General features: G+C 40.5%; 2 protein-coding genes across 4 annotated transcripts; one reads left to right on the top strand and one right to left on the bottom strand.

Annotated features, from left to right (window-relative positions):
* Positions 1 to 135: 135 nt before the first annotated feature.
* LOC117432951 (amine sulfotransferase-like) lies at positions 136 to 6,581 on the bottom strand. 3 transcript variants are annotated; one of them, XM_059016138.1, is made up of 7 exons: positions 6,373 to 6,460; positions 5,679 to 5,714; positions 3,075 to 3,403; positions 2,809 to 2,935; positions 1,688 to 1,812; positions 1,213 to 1,393; positions 136 to 516 (listed from the first exon to the last, which is right to left on the bottom strand). In XM_059016138.1, the coding sequence occupies exons 2-7, from the start codon at positions 5,692 to 5,694 to the stop codon at positions 389 to 391; spliced, it is 906 nt and encodes a 301-aa protein (XP_058872121.1). In that variant the 5' UTR covers positions 5,695 to 5,714; positions 6,373 to 6,460; the 3' UTR covers positions 136 to 388. The 3 variants fall into 3 exon arrangements, with proteins under 3 accessions (XP_058872121.1, XP_033910856.3, XP_058872120.1); XM_034054965.3 differs by lacking the exon at positions 5,679 to 5,714 and having other exon boundaries at positions 6,373 to 6,581; XM_059016137.1 differs by lacking the exon at positions 5,679 to 5,714 and having other exon boundaries at positions 1,688 to 1,782; positions 6,373 to 6,581.
* Positions 6,582 to 10,262: 3,681 nt separating this feature from the next.
* On the top strand, positions 10,263 to 19,863 carry LOC131722941 (amine sulfotransferase-like). Its single transcript, XM_059016112.1, has 5 exons — positions 10,263 to 10,321; positions 10,538 to 10,551; positions 18,430 to 18,611; positions 18,812 to 18,992; positions 19,697 to 19,863. Exons 1-5 carry the CDS (start codon positions 10,263 to 10,265, stop codon positions 19,822 to 19,824), a joined length of 564 nt encoding a protein of 187 aa, XP_058872095.1. The 3' UTR covers positions 19,825 to 19,863.
* Positions 19,864 to 23,718: the final 3,855 nt, after the last annotated feature.

Below are 23,718 nucleotides of genomic sequence, written 5' to 3'. Positions count from 1 at the left end.
AGTTCCACCTGGGAGCTCAAGGAGATTGGAGTGCTGTTCTGAATGCATTGAGTAACACCACGGATGCTGTCATGAAAGTGACTTGCAACTCCTTTGCTGTTTTGTGTTGATTTAAAAAAAAAATGAGACGAGAGAAATGTTATAATATTGACATTATATTTGCATCAACAATGAAAAAATACATTTAAACATTGAGATACATTTAAAGGTAAATCACAGTTTAGCCTAAACTGTGTTTCTTTCTATACAGATCTGAGTACCAACACTCCAACAGCAGTGTGATAAAATAACCATCTATGAGCAAGGAGATTTTTGACAAAGACGCTGTATTAATATCTGGTTAATTAATATCTCCCCATTATGTATTTCTTAGAACTGAACCTGCCAATCAGGAAGCATCTTCATTAAGATCCCAGACAAACTTCAGAGGCAGGTCTTTCATTCTCTGCCGGTACACCTCATCAAAGTGCTCACTTTGAGCAACTGTCAAAGTGTTCTTCCAGTCTCCAACAGTGCCTGCATTTAAATTGAATAACATATTAGACCCATTCTTTATAAATGTAATAATTTTACACCTAATTTTCTCCCCATTTTAGAATGGCCCAAAAACTTCTCACACCACAGCAATTCCCCACACAGCTCAGGAGAGCTGAAGGTTCAGTGGGAGTCCTCTGATCCCACAACCAAGCCAGTTTCCTCTTTTACACACAGGAACTCAAGAGGATATCAGAGCGCTACCAGTAACCAGGAGGACAAAGGCCAGCCCTGCAGGTTTCCGCTCTGAGCTCACTGGGCTCCTGGCCAGTAGGGACCGCTGAAGCGTGATGAGGAGATACAGACCCTGACGGTTTTGCCTCCCTAACCAAAGGGACAGCCAGAGCCAATGTGACACTCCCCTGGGAATACTGATATGCCAATGGTTTATAAATGTTTAGAAAAGATTATCCCCATTGTCATATGCTGTATGCTGATTGAAAAACGGCTGATGCACTGACATCACAGACATTATTAGTCCATTATTTCTGCTATCATAACATACTGACTGGCTCTGTTGTAACTCCACAAAAAAAATACATGCTATTCTGTATGCATTAGTAATACAGTTGCTCATATCTAGCGCTTGTGTCTCACAGCAGGTGTCTTTTTATGTAGTGCAGTGTGTGGCGTCAATGCAATTGCTTGTTATTTAAAAAGGCAATACTGCAGTTTTACCCTTGCGAAGAAATTTTCCATTGTCTTTGAGAATGGCTTTCTCGGGCAGGAATTCATAATTTGCTTTCGGGTCGTTTTTCATGTTTTTGAAAGTAGCTTTTTCCACAATCCTGTCGATGGCCGAATCCTGGAGGCGCTTTCCAAGGAAGTGACACATCTTTAGTACAGCTCCCCTGAGATCCTGATAGGGAAAATAAAGGCTGTGTTTAATGTCATTATGCATAGTTACAATGTACTTACTGTGTAAATCTGTGTGCACGATATAACCATAACCGATATAACCATAACCATAACCCTGAGAAGAAAGTGAGTTTAAGAGATGATGGTCTTTATAGGAAACATGACCCACTAACTAAGGAATCACATGCTATTTTATAAAATCTTGTAACATGGTATAACACTTTATCATCCAGATATGTTAAGATGAACTTCAGTGCAATGTCTTTATAAGATGTAGAATATTCAGTCCAATTACCTGGATCATTTCCTCATATGTTAAGAAGAGAAAATTTAACTGCTCCCTGTGGGTGTACCATCCTCTGATGTGGTCAAACCAAGAGCCTGCTACCACTGTGAGAAAGAGAATAAGGATCCGAGCAACTAATAAAACAGTTAAGAAATTAAATATTAGGAAAATGCAGATGAGGTAAGTGAGCCCTTTAATGAATACAGTTCTCCATATTATTGTTAAACTGTATCATGAATTAGTGATGGGTCCTTGATTACACAGTTTAATATAAATGCATCCTCCATAACAATACAACTGAAAAGAAAGTCAGCAAGCATTTATTGTCTGTGTTTGTATGCTGTAGTTTGTGGGGATTCTTGTACTGTTTGAGAGATTTGTTTTGATTCCATTCCTTGATTATTAGGTGTGGAGTAGTGGTTAGGGCTCTGGACGCTTGACCGGAGGGTCGTGTGTTCAATCTCCAGGGGGGACACTGCTGCTGTACCCTTGAGCAAGTTATTATTATTATTTATTTCTTAGCAGACACCCTTATCCAGGGCGACTTACTATTGTTACAAGATATCACATTATTTTTACATATAATTCCCCATTTATACAGTTGGGGTTTTACTGGAGCAATCTAGGTAAAGTACCTTGCTCAAGGGTACAGCAGCAGTGTCCCCCACAAGGGATTGAACCCATGACCCTGCAGTCAAGAGTCCAGAGCCCTAACCACTACCCCACACTGCTGCCCTAGATTGCTCCAGTAAAAACCCAACTGTATAAATGGGTAATTGTATATAAAAATAATGCGATATCTTGTAACGATTGTAAGTCTCCCTGGATAAGAGTGTCAGCTAAGAAATAAATAATAATAAATAATAATAAGTATAATGTGAAATATATCATTCATAACTAATATAAACAGTGACAGCTGGTTCCACAGACGCTGCTTACCACCTACCTGGACCGACCCAATGTAACCTTAGAATTAGTGAAGGGTCCTTGAATACGCAGTTTAATATAAATACATCCTCCATAACAACACACCTCTTTTTAAAAGAGGTTGATTTAGAGATTGTTACACCTAAAGTACAGGACATTACAGTATAACATCAACATGAAAAAAAGAAAGATTACTTGATTACCTTGTCCACTTAAATATTTCTCCATGAGGTCACCAATGTTCTTTGCGGTTTCCATACATGTACAAATTTTGGAAAAGTGAAAGAGTGACACCATTGCATCTTTAGGATTCCTTGCAACATAAATCACCTGCAATGGAAAACATAGCCTTGGATAAAACATGAAGCTGACTATAACTTGCATGGAATCTGAAGTATTCACTGAGAATTTGCAGCTAATCTAAGATGGAACAAACTGAACATAAAGCACAATTAAAACCAACCCTTACTTTCGTTTTTTTTTCCTTCAGCATTTTGGGCATTAAATTATAAGTCAGGTGGGATGTAAAGAGACGAGGTGATGGGCGCATGTTGTAATCCTGTCCATCCAGATTATATTCGAGCCAGGGCATCCGCTTCATATTCGTGTCTGATTCAGCTGCATTGGAGCTTTCTGATTCAGCTGCATTGGAGCCCTCTGACTGAGTTGCATTGGAACTCTCTGACTGAGCTGCATTGGAACCCTGTGATTCAGCTGCATTAAAGTCCTCTGATTCAGCTGCATTGGAGCCCTCTTCCTCATGGATCAGGATGATAATCTGCTGGGTCCAAACTGTACCTAGTGGAAAGCAAGCGGTGCAATGTTATGTTGGATACACTCTTTGGGGGAAAGCAGGTTTTTGAAAGAGTTAATTGAGATATTATTCAGTAACAACCCACGTAAACTATTCTCTACCTTCTCCTCCCTCCTAAACCCTCCTCCCCCTCCTCCTCCCTCCTCTATCTTCCCTGATGACTTTGCCTCCTTTTTCTCTTCTAAAATCTCAGATATCCGCAAACTCTTTAACACCTCTCCCTCCCCCGCACCCCCTCCCGCTCCAACCCCTACACCCCCTACATCCCCTACTAACTCACCCTCCTTCTCCACCTTCTTGCCCCTCTCAGACTCTGACCTCTCCTCCCTGCTCCAGGGTCACAAACCCACCACGTGTGCCTTGGACCCCCTCCCCACTCACCTCTTTCAAGCTGCTGCTCCTGCTCTACTCCCCTTCATCTCCTCCCTCCTCAACACCTCTCTACTTTCTGGTATCGATCCCTCTGCCTTCAAAAAAGCCTCTATCACTCCCCTCCTCAAAAAACCTACCCTCGACCCCACCTCCCTCCAGAGCTACCGTCCTGTCTCCCTCCTTACCCTTCCTCTCCAAAACCCTCGAGCGGACTGTACACCGCCAGCTCTCTGCTTTCCTGTCCAACCACTCTCTGCTCGACCCTCTCCAATCTGGCTTCCGCTCTGCTCACTCCACTGAAACCGCCCTCCTGTCTGTCACCAACTCACTTAAGTGTGCCCGAGCTGCCTCTCTCTCCTCTGTCCTAATTCTCCTCGACCTCTCTGCTGCCTTTGACACTGTTGATCACTCTATTCTACTATCATCTCTTGCTGACCTGGGGATCTCTGGCACTGCTCTGGCCTGGTTCTCCTCCTACCTCTCCAACCGCACTTACCAGGTAACCTGGCGTGGAGCAACCTCTGCACCTCACCCTCTCTTAACTGGAGTCCCCCAAGGGTCAGTCTTGGGTCCTCTCCTGTTCTCTCTCTACACCCGCTCCCTGGGCCCCCTCATCGCATCTTATGGTTTCTCGTACCATTTCTATGCTGATGATGCTCAGATTTTCCTCTCCTTCCCCACTTCTGACTTCACCATCTCCTCCCGTATCTCTACCTGTCTGTCTGCTATTTCCTCCTGGATGCACTCGCATCACCTCAAACTCAGCCTCTCTAAATCTGACCTCCTTTTCTTTCCCTCCTCCTCCCCCTCCTCTGATCTCTCTATCTCTGTTCCTCTGGAATCTACCACACTCTCTCCCTCTTCCTCCACTAAGAACCTTGGAGTCACCCTGGACCCCTGCCTCTCTTATTCCCAGCACATCTCCACTCTGGCACGCACTTGCCGATTCTTCCTGAGCTACATCCGAAGAATCCGACCCTTCCTCACCAACTATGCTACCCAGCTCCTGGTCCAGGCCCTGGTACTCTCCTGCCTAGACTACTGCAACTCCCTCCTGGCCGGCCTCCCTGCGTCCGCCACCCGTCCGCTCCAGCTCATCCAGAATTCTGCTGCCCGCCTGGTGTTCTCTCTGCCTCGCTTCGCCCGCGCTACTCCACTACTCCGCTCGCTCCACTGGCTCCCGATCACCGCTCGCATCCAGTTCAAGACTCTTGTACTAGCCTACAGATGCCTTGACCAGACTGCACCCAGCTACCTCCAGACCCTCATCTCTCCCTACACCCCCACTCGACCTCTCCGCTCCGCCTGCACTAGAAGACTAGCTCTACCTCCGCTACGCTCCCCTGCCTCCAGAGCCCGCTCCTTCTCCACCCTTGCTCCGCAGTGGTGGAATGACCTTCCTACAGATGTCAGGACTGCCCAGTCCCTGACCACATTCCGGCGCCTCCTTAAGACTCACCTCTTCAAAGAGCACCTGTAGAACTCCTCTGTTTTGTATCCTGGGACACTATCACCCTTCATGTAAATGTGCTCTATTTTGCTCTTATCTGCCCCCTATTTTACTGCATTTAATCCTGTACTTCAGAATACTGTAATCTGCCAAGTGTTTAACCTGTAGTACTTTGTATTTAATCACATCCTGATGTAACTACCACTATTTAATCATATCCTGATGTAACTATCACTATTATCTGCTGTATTATTGAATTGTGGTTTGTCACACTTGTACTTTGCTTGAACAAAAGTTATTGTATTTCTTGCTCTTATTGTATTACTTGTATTGTAACACTTGAAATGTATTTGCTTACGATTGTAAGTCGCCCTGGATAAGGGCGTCTGCTAAGAAATAAATAATAATAATAATAATAAATATTATTGCATACTTACCATGTATACAGCTCATGACAAACGTTTTGTATCACCCTATAGAATTAAGAAATGGTGCTTTATAAAGTCAAATGAAACCTGCTGAATAATGTTACGTTAACATACTGAATTACATACTGCTTTGTAGTTTTCCATATACAGTACTTAAAGAAAAAACTGACAAAAATGTAACTCTGAAATACATGTACTACAATTATGGCATCCGGTAGACTTCTGTGATATCATTTTGTAGTTTGTTTGATTACTTGATGTGAAATAAAATATCTAAATTATATTCATATAGTTTTGGTTTTTTTTTAAATGATGTCTCAATCCTAAAATTCTAGGTGATGCAAAACTTTTATCCAGAGCTGTAAAATTACTTAAAGTTTGGCTCCCCCAGTACATTTTTGTAAAAGGATTGTTTATATCCTGGGGACGGTTTTTCAAAACTTGTAATCTGGGTAACAGTGATCCGGATTTTGTAATCCTATATTTTGTGATCGAGATTCTTTTTAAAAAAAATGTCATAATCTTAATTATTTGTAATCTGGATAAACTTAATCCAGCAGTGACATTTTCTGAAAATGATCCAGATAAAAGTAAGCTAGATCAGAACATATATGGTTACAAAATCCAGATCACTTTAATCCAGATTTGAAGTTTTGAAAAGCCGTCCCTTGGTGATGGACACAATCAGGAGACCTTGCCTTACCTGATTTGAGATAGGTGACCAGAAACACGTCGCTGTCTCGGATCTCAAAGTCCTCCAGGGAGTCAATATACTCTGGTGTCACTGTGTCCTTTGGGAAGTTGTATCCCTTGTACTGAAACATGTAGGTTTCAGATGACTTTGCTGCAGTGTCTGCCATTGCTGGTTGTCAGGAGGAGGGTGCCTTCTGTGTGTCACTGAAGGTACACTTTGCTCTTTGAACAAGGGGGTGAAGGTCTGACTGTTTTCAGAACAGATCAAAGGTTTTACTGTGTCATTCTTGTTTTGAGCAAATCCTGTCTGTCTGTATGCACCGCTACATTGCGTTGGATTTTCACAAACATTCCTGAATGCTAAAAATCTGGGTATTTAGTAGTTGCACATGTTTTTGTCCATGTTTTTGAAGGTATTAGGAAAATGTTGATTATATACTGTAAAGTACAGTTAATGGGAACTTTGAATCAAAGTTAATTAATTTGATTATCAACGTATTGACATTCAAAAGGCTTATGAATATGAATGAACTTGTCCACTTAGATATGTACCCATTAGGTCACCAGTGTTCTTTGCTGTTTCTATCTGTAATAAATCCTTTTAGGAAAAGTGAAAGGAGGACAACTATTTATCTCTAGCATTCCTTGTGACATGAAAAAGTTTCTTCTGTTTTTAATGTAATTGTTTGAAGCATGGTAAATCTAACAGCTGCAAAATAAATATACATGTTTCACAAGGAATATTTTCTTTAAGATGACTGAGAAAAACATGGAACAGAGGGCTAAATTATTTGACTTTCAACCCTTTAATCCATAACTAAAAACTCAATAATAATGCATACTGTGGAGTGGCAGATTACATTACATTTTTTTTCCCCCAGTAACATTAATATCACTACTCACAAGAAAATAGTTCCAGTGAAAAGTAAACATATTCATAAATATAATACCTATTGATTAAAATGTGTACGAAGTAAGTCATTTCTGTATATCAATTATATTAACATATTACACCCACCCCTCATTACATCGACCTTGGCTATGCTGCGGATTCGGATATATGGCAGTCCTGCAGTTGGCTCCCCATTTTTACAGTCTAACTGCGCATGCTTTAGCTGCAATATACATAGGCCAATTGATTTAGAATTACTGTTAATTTTATTTTGTACTGCTCATCAAACAATTATAAACAAAGCATTAATATCGTACTGTTATCATATACACACGCATTGCACAATAACACAAAGCAAATGAAATATCTACTTGCTGAAACAGTTTTTATTTTAGCCAACAAGGTGTTCACTTGGCAGCAATGCACTAGCAAAAGTGACAGGGTAGTGATGCCAGCTCCCTAGCAACAAGCCTCCTATGTTAGGAATGGATTCTTTCAATGCAGCAGGTTTGTGCATTTGAGAAAGGAGAGGAAGACTCATGAAATTAACTGGAGACTTAAGTTGGTGAGAAGCAATTACCCTCCACAGTACGAATTAAAATGGTGTGCTGCTTTTTATATGAAAAATGAAAAAAAGTTGCAGAGAGTATTTGTTAGCCTATTGGTTTTTTTATGGGTCTCTTGCTATATTGCGGCCCTCGATATATGACGTATTTAAATTTGGACCCTGACACCCGCGATATATCCAGTGGGTGGTGTACTTGCTAATTTATTTTTTTCATTAAAATGGACATACATATTTAAAGTAGTCAATGACATAAATAATAATGATAACACTTGAATTAAATTGTAGATCAGTGATTTCTGAAATAAATGTTCACTTAAAAGTGTGTGCAGTTTGAAAAATGCTCTGAATGAACTGTATTTACTGCTGTACTGCCAGAAGGGGGCGCTGCAGGCAAAAGCATGTTTGCTTGTGTAAATGTTTGCTTTGTGCCTTTTCTTAGCTTCTCCAGCTCTACTGCTATTACTGGGGGATAGTGTGTTTTGTCTTTTCCACTTTTTTAGTTTTAATTACTGTTAAGAATATGTTAACATTGTTAAATGTACCTTTCTCCTGTATGGTGGGGTCATTCAAAAGGTGATTGCTACCAGCTTGTAGAGTTATATGCTGTATTATATGATCTTTATTCCTCACGGAAGTGACATAAAATTCCCAGAGGAGCGTTCAACTTGTAATTAGAAAGAACATTAAATGTAAGTCTACCTTTTTCTTGGAGACAGTTTTGTAGGATATTCACAGCCCATTTAGAAGCCTTTATTGTGGTTTTTTTTCCCCCCGTTCCGGACAAGATTGAGTTGATTCAGGTCTGGTTCCATTATTTCAAGGAAAAACATGGAGTAAAATATCTTGCATCATTTGATTTTCAAGGTGTGGTATCAGAAGCATAATTAACAAGTACAGAGAAACATAATCTGTAATTGACAAACCCAGGACTGGAAGACCCAAAAAGCTGTCTAACAAGGATGAGCAATACTTGAAGACAATATCTGTAAGAAATAGAAAAAAGACAAGCATTGAATTGACAACAGAACTGGCAGAAGGGACGGGGTCGTTGTCCATCCATCAACAGTCCAAAGCACCTTTGACCATTGTTCCATAGTCCAATTTCTGTGTTCTTGTGCATATTTTAGCCTTTTAGTCTTGTTCCCTTTTAACAGAGGTATACTTACTGCAACACATCTTTTAAGTCCTGATTTCAAGAGTGACCTTCGTACTGTTGATTTGATGGACAACGACACCTGTGCCAGTTCTGTTGTCAATTCAACACTTGTGTTCTTTCTATTCCTTAAGGAATAACTGGTACAACTCCAACTTTGAGTGAAGACAGCAGTCCACCTGAAAAAAATACAAATAAAATAAGTGCACCAGCAGCTGTCAAGAGTAGACACATAAGAGTAGATGAGGAATAGCTAAATGAAACAGAAGAAAACAAAAATTGAAAAAACACTAAAAAAAACTACAGCATGGGATGTTAATGTACTTCAAGACTGGTTTAAAGAAAAAAATATGGACATTAATTTTAAGGAAATAAATTTAAAAAATCTCAACATCATAAGGGAATTTTATGACAGTGCAAAAACTTCAACTGGGAACAGTATTCAATCTCCAGTTTTATAACACTGAGCTGGACTAAATAAATGTTTTATAACACTGAGCTGGACTAAATAAATAATCTCTGCTGACAGCAAGTTTAAAACCAACAAGAAGGTATTCCTGTCAGTCATGAAAACTTTTAGAAAAGCAGGTAAAGACAAGGCCAGACATGGGGATGCTTCTCTTCAGCAGGGACTGGGAAGCTTGTCAGGATAAAGGGGAGAATGGATGGTGAAAAGTACAGGTGAATCCTTGAGGAAAACCTGTTTGAGTCAGCCAAGACTCTGAAACTGGGGAGGAAATTCACATTTCAGCAGGACAATGACCTGGACCACAAAGCCAAAGCCACACTGGAGTGGTTGAACAAGAAGAGGATTAATGTTCTTGAGTGGCCCAGTCAAAGTCCTGACTTGAATCCAATCGAAAATTTATGACAAGATTTGAAGATTGCAGTCCATCGACGATCCCCAACAAACTTATCAGAACTGGAGCAATTTTCCTGTGAAGAATGGACAAAAATTTCACCATCCTACTGTGAAAAGCTAGCAGAGACCTATCCAAAAACACTCATAGCAGTAATTGCTGCAAAAGGTGCTTCTACCAAGTACTGACTTAAGGAGCTGAATACTTATGCAACCAGTAAATTTCATTTTGTACATTTTCTTTGCAAGTTTTGCTGACATTTAACCTCCTCCTCATATAACAGTGTTCAGTTTAACCACTACAGCTTTGAATAAAAAAAAGTTTGTTTGAAAAAAACTATGCATAAATTATTTGTAATTCAACAAAATGTGACATTATTGGTAGGGGGTGAATACTTCTGCAAACCACCGTATATATAGAGGGAGCAATGTGTTGTGGATTTGTTGTGGTAGCCAAATTTTTGCCTTCGCAGAGAGGAGCTGGAAGGTAAGTTTTATTTATTACACAGTTCAGCTCTTCTTCTTTTCCCCTGTCTAGCCCTGCTGAAGCTCATTTTTTTGTACTTGTGCTGTATTCGTGTCGTTCGCTTTGCTCCCGATGTGCATACTTGGTAGGGGGTGAATACTTCTGCAAACCACCGTATATATAGAGGGAGCAATGTGTTGTGGATTTGTTGTGGTAGCCAAATTTTTGCCTTCGCAGAGAGGAGCTGGAAGGTAAGTTTTATTTATTACACAGTTCAGCTCTTCTTCTTTTCCCCTGTCTAGCCCTGCTGAAGCTCATTTTTTTGTACTTGTGCTGTATTCGTGTCGTTCGCTTTGCTCCCGATGTGCATACTGTAGGTTATTTTGTGAAAACCTAAGATTCAATTGCTGAATGATAATGTTTTTCAGATGTATCTGTAAGGTAACTGTTGAATCGCCAAGTTTAAACAAAACTTCAAACAAAAAAAGAATTAAGTTACATGTATTTTTTCGTCGATTTATTTGTTAAGAACATAAGAACATAAGAAAGTTTACAAACGAGAGGAGGCCATTCAGCCCATCTTGCTTGTTTGGTTGTTAGTAGCTTATTGATCCCAGAATCTCATCAAGCACCTTCTTGAAGGATCCCAGGGTGTCAGCTTCAAAAACAGAAATGTTAGCTAAATGTTGACTTGCCAAGTGTAAACAAAATATTTAAATTCACTGATTTATTTGTTAGAAACCCAGGTTTACATGTCAAAATGTTCACTCGAAGTATATAAAAAAAAAGATTTCTAGACTGATTTTAAATGTTGAATTTGTGATATGGGTATGTATTTAGCTAAATCTGGACTTTTTTGTGGTTAAGGAAAAAATATGCAATTTACACGAAATCGGGGAAAAAAACAGTTAAAATATAAAGTTATGGTCTAACATTTTAATATGGGGGGGGCGCGACTTTTTTTGTGGTTAAGGAAAAAATATGCAATTTACACGAAATCGGGGAAAAAAACAGTTAAAATATAAAGTTATGGTCTAACATTTTAATATGGGGGGGGGGGGGCGCGACAAAATGTATGCTAAAAAAGGGGGGTGCGCAACACTGCTTTATAGGGTAGTACACTGTTCTTGCAGCCCTGGGTTTATCACTTTACATCACAGTAACAAATTGAATCATTTTTCACACATTACTCACAGATTAAATGTGCACAAAGTATTAGCAGTGGATTAAACAGGTTATTTCCTGTAACAAAATCAATAACAGTTACTGTGGGTGCAGCTTTAAAGAAAACTAGGCCCGTTTGTTTATCCCAGCGCATGTTCCTTCAGGTCTGAATGCTACTGAGTATTTATAATGCAGTCCATTATTATTATTATAATTTATTTCTTAGCAGACGCCCTATCCAGGGAGGATTACAATTGTTACAAGATATCACATTATTTTTACATACAATTACATTGTTTTTTTACACATTATTTTTACATACAATTACCCATTTATACAGTTGGGTTTTTACTGGAGCAATCTAGCAGTAGTGTCCTCCACTGGGGATTGAACCCACAACCCTCCGGTCAAGAGTCCAGAGCCCTAACCACTACTCCACACTGCTGCCTTCATACTGTTGATTTGATGGACAACGACACATGAGCTTTCTGACAGTTCTGTTGTCAATTCAATGCTTGTCTTCTTTCCAATCTTAAGGATATTATCTTCAAGTATTGCTCATCCTTGTTAGACAGCTTTTTGTGTCTTCCAGTCCTTGGTTTGTCAATTACAGATGATGTTTCTCTGTACTTGTTGATTATGCTTCTGATACCACACCTTGAAAATCGAGTGATGTGAGCTATTTCACTCAGTGTGTTTCCTTCTTTATGCAAAGTCAAGGTTGCTGTAATAGTAGAAAACACTAGTGGAGGCTTTGAGTAAATTGTTGATGTTCATAATGCAGAAAGTAGAGTAGAAAAACATGTCTAAGACTTTTGCACAGCAGTGTACATATTGACCATTCTGAAGCAGCAGATCTATGTGTTGACCATTCTAAAGCAGATGCAAAGCAAAGTAGTGGAATTTTAAAGTATCCACAACTTTGGTCTGGAAAATAGATTCTTAGATCTTTATATATTCCGCCCAAAAGAAAGCGTCTGAATAACTAATTAACCTGTGACAGGATGGCTAAGTGGTGACATCAGGCCAGATTCAGGAAGAAAACAAACTAAAAAATATTGCGGTGCAAAGGCGCTGCGGCACCGTTTATTTTAACACAAAATTAATTGTATTTAAACAAAAACAGTGCTCACAGAGCAAAATAAATATTCAAACTAAAACAAAACACAAAACTCAAAACTTACTACAGGTCAGGCTGGGCAATCACCTAAACTGTTCCTATAGTTTTTTTTATAATCACCATTGATTATTTATTATTTATTTATTTATTTATTTATTTATTTATTTCTCTCTCGCTCTTGTTCACTCCTCTGAACACCCACCCCGAGCGCAGCGAGCTGCAGGCTTATATACAGGTGACCATCTCCCGATTAGCAACAATTAAACAATGAATTAACTCGGGAGATGGTCACCTTCTGCACCAGGTTTTTAATAATAACAAAACACGGCTCCACCGTCATATTTATAAATAAATAAACCATAACAATAACAATAATAATAATAATAATAATACAACAAAACAAATACAAGACCCTGAAGGACGGCACCTCGCTCGTCCTATATAATAAACACATAAATCATAAAACACAAATACAAAATAACACAAATGAGACACAGCGGCGGAGGGGGAGACCCCGTTCAAAAAATAAATAAACAATCATGTACAGGGATCCTCACCCTGTTACAGAACCAAACTAGCGGAGATTCACCTTGTGTTTTCTGCAGATTCAGAAAATACTCAATGGGTGAGAAAAACAGAGGTGCAGAAAAAAAAACGGTCAGAATAATTGCATACAGGCCTATCCTCCAGCGGATCTCCTTTGAAAATAACCCCCTTAATATCTATAAGTAACCACTAGCTTTAAAAAATGTCAGATCCAGAATCAAGTGCTACTTTTTAATGGAAAAATTGTTGAATAATTAAGTTTAATTTCCTGAACCAGACAAAGTACCAGTAATTTAGTCTTTAAATGAAAAATGGCACAGCGAAATAAGAACCAGACCTGAATCAACTCAAACTTGACCGAAACGGGGGGAAAAAAACACAATAAAGGCTTCTAAATGGGCTGTGAATAACCTACAAAACTGTCTTCATGAAAAAGGCAAACTTACATTTAATGTTCTTTCTAAGTACAAGTTGAACGCTCCTCTGGGAATTTTATGTCGGCTCCATGAAGAATAAAGATGGACCATATAATACAGCATATAACTCTACAAGCTGGTAGCAATCACCTTTTGAATGACACGCCATACTGGAGAAAGGTGAAGTCAGCAAAAGATGCAGAATTTAACAATGCTAACATGTTCTTAACAGTAATTAAAAAACTAAGAAAAAGTGGAAAAGACAAAACACACGATCCCCCAGTAACAGCAGCAGAGCTGGAGAAGCTAAAAATAAAAAGGCACAAAGCAAACATTCTTATACAAACGCCACTGCTTTTGCCTGCAGCACCCCTTATGGCAGTACAGCAGTAAATACAGTTCATTCAGAGCATGTTTTTTCAAACTGCACACATTTTTAAGTGAACATTTATTCCAGAAATCACTGATCTACAATTCAAGTGTTATCAGTATTATTTATGTCATTGACTACATTTAAATATGTGGCTGGGCGGTGACGTCAGGTCAGAAGCAGGAAGGTAAACACGCTGACACCAAGCACTGCAGATTCAAAATAAAAGACGCAGCGGCGCCGTTTTATTTAAATAACACAAAAATAAAATAAAAGGTTTTAACAAAAAGACTTGCTCACAGAGTGAAATAAAAAGGTTAAACAGAACAAATCTCGAACACAAAATACTACGAAAACAACACAAAACAATACAGGTCAGGCTGGGCAGTAGCCTTCACTGTTCCTGTATTTAATTTTTTAAGAGTCTCTCTCTCTCTCTCTCTCTCTCTCTCTCTCTCTCTCTCTCTCTCTCTCTCTCTCTCTCTCTCTCTCTCTCTCTCTCTCTCTCTCTCTCTCTCTCTCTGTCATACACCCTCCTCGAGTGAGTTGCAGGCTTTTATATCGTGGCCAAGGGGTTTAACTGGCTAGTAATTATTCTATTACCCCTCGGCCACAATCTGCACGACTTTATTAATTAAACTGCTCTGGATGAGGCTTCCCATCCACGTGACTAAACAAACTAAAACACACGGCTACGCCGTCATAAATAAATCATAATACAAAATAACACTGCACAGGGGCAGAGGGGGAGACCCTGTTCTAAAAATAAACATAAATACGTACAGGGCTCCTCGCCCTGTTACAATGTATGTCCATTTTAATGAAAAAATAAATTAGCAAGAACACCACTCACTTGTTATATCGCGGGTGTTGAGGTCCAATATATATGCTATATATCGAGGACCAAAATATAGCGAGAAACCCATAGAAAAACAAATAGGCGAACGTAACAAATACTGTACAACCACTCCCTCGTTTTATCGGGGGCATCAGGGTCCAATATAAATCTTCTACGAAACCGCTTTTTCTCAATTTTCATATAAAAAGCAGCACACTGTTTTAATTTGTACTGCGGAGGGTAATTGCTTCTCATCAACATTAGTTTCCAATTAATTTCAGGAGTCTTCCTCACCTTTCTCAAATGCACAAACTCACTGCATTGAAAAATCCATTCCCAACATAGGAAGCTTGTTGCTAGGGATAGGACATTGCTGCCCTGTGACTTTTGCTAGTGCATTACTGCCACAAGTGAACACCTCAATGGCTAAAATAAAAACTGCTTCAGCAAGTAGATTTGCGGGTGTATATGACAGCAGCACGATATTAATGCTTTGTTTTTAATTGTTTGACGAGCAGTACGAAATAAAATGAACAGTAATTCTAAATTAATTGGCCTATGTATATTGCAGCTAAGGCATGCGCAGTTAGACTGTAAAAATGGGGAGGCAACTCCAGGGCCGCGATATATCCAAATCCGCAGTATAGCAAGGGATGATTTAACGAGGGGTGGGTATAATATGTTAATATAATTGATATACAGAAATGACCACGTCCTGACAACCAGCAATGGCAGACACTGCAGCAAAGTTATCTGAAACCTACATGTTTCAGTACAAGGGATACAACTTCCCAAAGGACACAGTGACACCAGAGTATATCGACTCCCTGGAGGACTTTGAGATCTGAGACAGCGACGTGTTTCTGGTCACCTATCTCAAATCAGGTAAGGCAAGGTCTCCTGATTGTGTTCATCACCAAGGGCCGGCTTTTCAAAACTTCTAATCTGGATCAAAGTGATCTGGATTTTGTAACCATATATTTTGTTATCTAGCTTACTTTTATCTGGATCAGGGAGGCAACGGCAGCAGCAGTGGACCCTCAGGAAGCGATGGCAGCAGCAGCAGCGGACCCTCGGGAGGCGATGGCAGCAGCAGCAGCGGACCCTCGGGAAGCGACGGCAGCAGCAGCAGCAGACCCTCGGGAGGCAACAGCAGCAGCAGCGGACCCTCTGGAGGCGAAGTCGGGAGGGGAGCCCCTGGCCATGGAGGCGGCAGCGGGAGCTCCACTTCTTCCTCGTACCCTGTAACTGGTGGCTCTCCAGGCGATGCGGAGCCACAGGCAACCCCATGCGATCGGAGCCACAGGCAGCCCCAGGCGATGCATGGCAGGCATCCTTGGGCGGTGCGAGGCAGGCATCCTTGGGCAGAGCGAGGCAGGGCAGGAGGAGTCCTTCCCATAACGGTGGAGGTGGAACCAGCAGGTATTCACCCTCTGCTGATGGAGGTGGAGATGGAACCAGCAGGTATTCACCCTCTGCTAGTGGAGGTGGGAGGGGCAAGCCCATCTCAGGCCCACAGGAGGTTGATCACTGCAGGGAGGGCTTCCTCATAATCCCTCCCCAGCTCCGCCAGCCAGTCCCAGACTCCCTCAGAGGAGAGTGCAGTCGTCCTCTTTGGAGGATGCAGGTCCTCCCTCACCCTTGCTGGACGCTCTGGCTCCTCCTTCTCCTGCCATGGAGGGGGTTGGTCAGATAATATGTGCCCAACCTCACCAATAGCGAAGCACCACTCCTCACCTTTCAAGCAGGTGAGGCAGACGTCCAGTGTGGTCGAGATGCAGTGGGACCTGCGACCGGCCCCACGCTGCTGTTGCTGTTGCTTCCTCCGCCCACTTCTTCCCATCTTATTCCTTATTTTATTTATTATATTTTTTTTCCCCAAAAAAACAATTATTTTCTTTTCTTTCCTTTTTTTTCCACAAAAACTTTTTTTTTCCTTTTTCTTCTCAGAACTCTCTTTTTTTCTCTCCCTCACACACAACTCTCCAGTCTGACTCCTGGAGGCGCTGTAGTCCCACTTCTGGACACCAACTGTGGCAGGATGGCTTGCAGTGGTGAGGTGTGGTGACGTCACAGACCAGAAACTGAGACATACAGCAGCTGCGGTTTAAAACCGAGACCCGAAAGTGCTCGGTTTCTTTATTAAATAATAATTCAAAATAAAAGAGTTGAATAAAACACACAAAACAAACGGGCACAAGGGCCAAACAAAACAGTAAACAAACACAAAATGGACGAAACGGACAAACAAGTACCGTGCTGAACGAATAGCAATTGTTATTTTTCGCTTCTGTCTCCTCTCTATCTCCCCGTACCTCCTCTCTGTACACCCAACCCCGACTGAGTGACAATGTGCGTCTTTTATGCAGTTGTACCAAGACTTGATTGCTAATCAATCATTCAATTAGAATCGCAGTACAACTGCACATGGATTAATTACGTGTCCTTCCCCGTGCTCACATAGTATTACATTTTAATCAGCACGTGAAGTGATGTGCAACCCTCGTGGCTGAATACAAATATACATTTTATCACACGTACTACACAGACCCATTTATATCCCGTGTACCAATGACTATACACCAACATTTAACACACTACATGCAACATATAAACAAACAATACGCACAAGGCGGGGTCACACTGCCACAACAAGGTAATCAAGTAATCTTTCTTTTTTTTCAGGTTGATGTTATACTGTAATGTCCTGTAACTTAGGTGTAATAATCTCTAAATCAACCTCTTTTAAAAGAAGGTGCAGTGTGGGAGCACAGGTATGAACAAACCCATTATTGTTGCCTGATGGCTGAGTAAAGAGGGGGCAAGGGTTACAGTCAAATACAGCAATCTCATTTATTATTATTATTATTATTATTAATTTCTTAGCAGACGCCCTTATCCAGGGCGACTTGCAATTGTTACAAGATATCACATTATTTCACATTATACATTATTTCACATTATACAGATATCACTTTTTTTATTATTTTACATACAATTACCCATTTATACAGTTGGGTTTTTACTGGATCAGTCTAGGTAAAGTGTACTGCAGCAGTGTCCGCTTCCCTGGGATTGAACCCACAACCCTCCAGCCAAGAGTCCAGAGCCCTAGCGCTCTTCCTGCATTGATTTAGAGGACAGATCTCAAACCCCAGTGCACTAGAGAAGTCATTTTGAAAAGAGCTTTTCTAAGTTGAAGAGATGTCAATATTTTAACCTGTCCTCATAGTGCATGCCATTCCGTCCTGAGATCAGCCTAGTTGCCCTTCTCTGTACCTTCTCAAGTGAAACAGTAAATCCTGATTCATACTAATCTGGGACTACCTCACCCAAGGTTACATTGGGTCGGTCCAGGTTGGTGGTAAGCAGGGTCTGAGAAACCAGCCGTCACTGTTTATATTACTTATGAATGATATACTGTATTTCACATTGTACTTGCATGTATCTTCACACCTAATAATCAAGGAATGGAATCAAAACAAATCTCTCAAACAGTACAAGAATCCCCACAAACTACAGCATACAAACACAGACAATTATTAAATGCTTGCTGACTTTCTTTTCAGTTATATTGTTATGGAGGATGCATTAATATTAAACTGCGTATTCAAGAACCCTTCACTAATTCATGATACAGTTTAACAATAATATGGAGAACTGTATTCATTAAAGGGCTCACTTACCTCATCTACGTTTTCCTAATATTTATTTTCTTAACTGTTTTATTAGTTGCTCGGATCCTTATTCTCTTTCTCACAGTGGTAGCAGGCTCTTGGTTTGACCACGTCAGAGGATGGTACACCCACAGGGAGCAGTTAAATTTTCTCTTCTTAACATATGAAGAAATGATCCAGGTAACTGGACTGAATATTCTTCATCTTTATAAAGACATTGCACTGAAGTGGGTCATGTTTCCTATAAAGACCTCCATCACTTAAACGCACTTTCTTCTCAGGGTTATGGTTATGGTTATAGCGTGCACACAGATTTACACAGTAAGTACATTGCAACTATGCATAATGACATTGAACACAGCCTTTATTTTCCCTATCAGGATCTCAGGGGAGCTGTACTAAAGATGTGTCATTTCCTTGGAAAGCGCCTCCAGGATTCGGCCATCGACAGGATTGTGGAAAAAGCTACTTTCAAAAACATGAAAAATGACCCGAAAGCAAATTATGAATTCCTGCCCGAGAAAGCCATTCTCAAAGACAATGGAAAATTTCTTCGCAAGGGTAAAACTGCAGTATTGCCTTTTTAAATAACAAGCAATTGCATTGACGCCACACACTGCACTAATTAAAAAGACACATGCTGTGAGACACAAACGCTAGATATGTGCAACTGTATTACTAATACGTACAGAACAGCATGCATGTTTTTAGTTGAGTGAAAACAGAGCCAGTCAGTATGTTATGATGACAGAAATAATGGACTAATAATGTCTGTGATGTCAGTGCATCAGCCGTTTTACAATCAGTTTACAGCATACAGCATATGACAATGGGGATAATCTTTTCTAAACATTTATAAACCATTGGCATATCAGTATTCACAGGGGAGTGTCACTTTGGCTCTGGCAGTACCTTTGGTTAGGGAGGCAAAACCGGCAGGGACTGTTTCTCCTCATCACGCTTCAACGGTCCCTACTGGCCAGGAGCTCAGTGAGCTCAGAGCAGACACCTGCAGGGCTGGCCTTTGTCCTACTGGTTACTGGTAGCACTCTGACATCCTCTTGAGTTCCTGTGTGTAAAAGAGGAAATGGCTTGGTCGTGGGATCAGAGGACTCGCACTGAACCTTCAGCTCTCCTGAGCTGTGTGGAGAATTGCTGTGGTGTGAGAGAACTTTTTGGGCCATTCTAAACTGGGGAGAAAGTAAGTTGTGAAATGATTCCATTTATAAAGAATGGTTCTAATATGTTATTCAATTTAAATGCAGGCACTGTTGGAGACTGGAAGAACACTTTGACAGTTGCTCAAAGCAATCACTTTGAAGAGGTGTACCGGCAGAGAATGAAAGACCTGCCTCTGAAGTTCGTCTGGGATCTTAATGAAGACGCTTCCTGATTGGCAGGTTCAGTTCTAAGAAATACATAATGGGGAGATATTAATTAATCTGATTTAATACTGCGTATTCATCAAAAATCTCCTTGCTCATAGATGGTTATTTTATCACACTGCTGTTGGAGTGTTGGTACTCAGATCTCTATAGAAAGAAACAGTTTAGGCTAAACTGTGATTTATCTTTAAATGTATCTCAATGTTTAAATGTATTTTTTCATTGTTGATGCAAATATAATGTCAATATTATAACATTTCTCTCGTCTCATTTTTTTTTAAATCAACACAAAACAGCAAAGGAGTTGCAAGTCACTTCCATGACAGCATCCGTGGTGTTACTCAATGCATTCAGCACAGCACTCCGATCTCCTTGAACTCCCAGGTGGAACTGACTGGAGGCTATCAATCCCCCTCATATACAAGTGTGCAGGATAAACTGGCAAACGGTTTGCATCACCTAGAACTTTAAACTTGCCCCTTTGTCACAATGCTTTATTATTATTTGTGTTTCTTTCTCTGTCTTAAGGAGCACACACAACAAGGATTTAAGCAAAAGTTACACACATACTGCTTAAACATTATCATTAGACACAACAATGTAGCACCTGTTTATAAACAGAAATCAAGCAATGATCAGTTACCTAATCCTCTAAGCCCCATTTGCATGCACACTTTATATGCTGGCTTATCTCTGTGTGTCAACAGCATTTTGATCAGGCCACTCTTACTTGCATCAGGTCAGGTGAGTTCAGTTGTGTTCATTTTATTGCCCCTTTCCCTGACAATCAGACATTCTCTCCCTGATAGAAGCACAGACTGTCCACATAAGAGCAACACAGCTGCATCTCAAACATAGGTTTGTACTTTTCATTAACTCTTTCTTTACACTTCAACTTAATATATGCAGATATATCACAGACCACACTATAAACCTACAAGCTACTGCTTCTTCCGAGTACAACACCAGTATCACCTCAGTGCTCTTGCTGGTCATGTGACCAATCACACAGGAAGTGACCATATATATAGTGAGCAGCACAGAAGGGTCCCATTGTGATTGGAATGGAATAAGAACACATATTCAATGCAGTTAATAACCCAACATTGCAGCAACAGAACCTAGAACAATTGGAATGATTGCAAACATCATATTTTAAGAGAAATGTAAAAAAATGAAATGGTATTCTGTAGCTTACAGTAAATTATTTAAACAATCATAAAAAACGATTTCTTTATAACAATCCCAGTGCACCAATGGCATCAGTTCTCCTAGTGGCCCCCAGGTGGCCCAGGAGAATCTGGTTCTCGACCCTGTGCCAGCTTTTACACGGCCAGCCCTGGGAGATCCCACTGTGTATGAATCTCCTCAGTCAGGCGAGAGAAACTCTTCGGCTGTGGGTCTGGCCCCTGAAAGCGACCGCTGGTTAGCCCTAGGCCTATCAGATGTGTTTGTCGGTACTTTGCAGAATGCTAGGGCAGACTCCACTAGGTCTTTGTACACCTACAAGTGGAGGTATTTTCAAGCTTGGTATCTGGCTGGAAGCCATGACCTAATCTCTTGCCCTATGCCAATTATCTTGCAATTTTTGCAAGAACTGCTTGATGCTGGTAGGGAACCTTCCACTTTGTAGGTGTATTTAGTGACTATCTCTGCATGCCATGCCCCCTTAGATTCAGTGTCTCCGGGTGCACATTTCTTGGCTACCCGATTTCTTAAAGGCGCTCGGCGATTACACCCTCCCAGGAGGACAGTTCTCCCCGAAAAGAACCTTAATACTGTTCTGGAGGCTCTCATGAAGGCACTGTTTGAGCCCATACACTCCATAGAGTTGAAGTACCTGTCTATGAAGACAGCCTTCCTCGTGGCTATCACCTCTGCAAAGCGGGTCAGAGAGCTGCATGCATATTTGGGAGGATGGCAGCAGGATGTTTCTGCGCACCAACACTGCTTTCCTCCCCAAGGTGATAACAACCTTCCACATTAATCAGTTTGTGGAACTGGCCCTTCTACCCATCACCGTTTGCTTCAGCGGAGTGGTAGATCCTGCCCTGCCTTCATTAGGCACAAGGGTCCTTGAGGGTGTCAGCTCACACCGCTAACCATTGGGTTATGCGTTTCTGATGCATCCCTCATATACTGCCGTTCCTTCTACCTCGTGACGGCTCTTTCAGGGAACCAGGGTTACGGTAAGTAACGTTAGGTTTGTAAATTAATGGACTGTTTATCATGGCTGTTGCGCTGGATAAGATCATGCAGGACTTTTACTGGTGAATCTTCAAACGAAAGGATTGTTTTGTGCTGGCTTGCTGGAAGGCGGCTGGAAGAGACTGTTAAGAGACTGCGGTGTGTTTAAACACCAAGATTGGTAAAGTGCATTTTGTTTTGCTTCTGGCAGTGTCCTTCCTAAATCGATCTGTGTGTATTTTTGTGTATTCTTTTAATTATTGTACTTATTGTTGTATTAGAGTTAGACTGTGCTTTAACGTCAGGGGAGGGGTATTGTGTATGTGTGCTTTTAGATGAGCTTTGTGTACATGTTTTAGAAGGGTGTTTTTTTTGTTGCTTTGATTGCACTTGTGTTTTAAAGTTTATATGGTCTGGTTTATTTATTTTTATGGGTTGCCCGATCTTGTAGTTGGTTTTATTGAGTTCACTTTCTGTCATTTTGTTTGCACATTGTTTAGCACTTTAGATTTTTTTTTTGTTTGTGTTTGACGTAGTACCCGCCCACCTCACTCATTTAAATACCTGCACAAGCTTACCCTAATTTAACCCCCGACCTCTAGGGTTATCAAAGGTGGTGGCAGCGGCTACGCTACCTGAACCTAACCCTTGTTGCACTGAGGTGTGGGTACGCTACACACGGAAACAAATCACTGCAGAGTTCTTTAATTAAACACAAACTGAAATCTTTTCTTCTCAGTAATTAATTATGTACTTTTTTTTTTCCTTTACACAACTACAATATATATAGACAAAAGTTTTCTGTGATATTCTTAAATTAAAACACCGAAAGCATAGGGAAGCATGGCAAACTGGAGAATAACCATGCAAATGTACCATGGTAAACTCCCATATATAGAAACAAGCTTAGTTTTGTTTATGCTTTCTGTTTTTGGGGACCCTTTCGTTTAGATCTACGTGTTGGTTTGTTTTCGCTGTGTCCAGGGTCCGCACTTCGTTTACACACCACATTCAGTTTGTCCTGTTTGTTTATTTTTTTTATTTTCTGCTGCTTTCTTTTTTATAATCCTCCTACGGTCATGCCATTTTTTTAATGTCAAGTGTCTGTCGCTTACAGTGCCCCAGTGAATTTAGTTTGTTAGTTATTTCTTTACATGTTTCTTTTCTTAATGTATTTTGCCCTGCAAAGAGTTAAATAATATTTCTTGCTTTTTCTCTATTTCACTAACAATTTCATCCTTGTGGAAATTTGTTTTTTCCTTTTCTTTTTGGTCGGTGCCATAGTTGCACCAAGTTTGAACTCTGCAAAAGCCATAGTTCGATCCTATTATATTTGCATTGCAGTTCAGCATTGTGACTATTTATATTGAGATGCAAATTCTGATCTCTCCTGTATAATGACCAGTAATTTATGCTGTTCATAAACTTGCGGTGAAATTAAGATAGTTGTTCACGAAAAAGAGTTGCTTAGTAAATCGCACGCAGAAATTCTAGGAAGGACGGAGGCTACGAATTTGCAGTATTTACGAACACGTAAGCAACATAGAGCCCAATAAGTATATTTTCTTGTTGTTTCCTGTTATTAGACAGACAACTACAAGATTAAAAGAAGATTATGGATGGATGGCATATTTTGTTTTTTTGAAAGTCTGTTTTATGATATGGTTTGTCTTATAAATGCACTATTCTTTGTTTATTTTCGTTAATATATATAT

This window comes from Acipenser ruthenus, chromosome 52 (assembly GCF_902713425.1).
Source record: "Acipenser ruthenus chromosome 52, fAciRut3.2 maternal haplotype, whole genome shotgun sequence".
Taxonomy (NCBI): Eukaryota; Metazoa; Chordata; class Actinopteri; order Acipenseriformes; family Acipenseridae; genus Acipenser; species Acipenser ruthenus.
The sequence above is the reverse complement of the archived record's forward strand: the minus strand, read 5'-3'. Positions and strand labels throughout refer to the sequence as shown.

Bases quoted from the DNA above. Each gene is read 5' to 3' on its own strand.
- LOC117432951 (XM_034054965.3), bottom strand. From the start codon at position 6,529: ATGGCAGACACTGCAGCAAAGTCATCTGAAACCTACATGTTTCAGTAC. The intron at 2,936-3,074 runs GTAAGGGTTGGT...TTTCCATTGCAG, and splicing joins TGAAGGAAAAAAAAACGAAA to GTGATTTATGTTGCAAGGAA. The intron at 1,394-1,687 runs GTAATTGGACTG...TTTCCCTATCAG, and splicing joins CATATGAGGAAATGATCCAG to GATCTCAGGGGAGCTGTACT.
- LOC131722941 (XM_059016112.1), top strand. From the start codon at position 10,263: ATGTGTTGTGGATTTGTTGTGGTAGCCAAATTTTTGCCTTCGCAGAGA. The intron at 18,612-18,811 runs GTAACTGGACTG...TTTCCCTATCAG, and splicing joins CATATGAAGAAATGATCCAG to GATCTCAGGGGAGCTGTACT. The intron at 18,993-19,696 runs GTAAAACTGCAG...ATTTAAATGCAG, and splicing joins TGGAAAATTTCTTCGCAAGG to GCACTGTTGGAGACTGGAAG.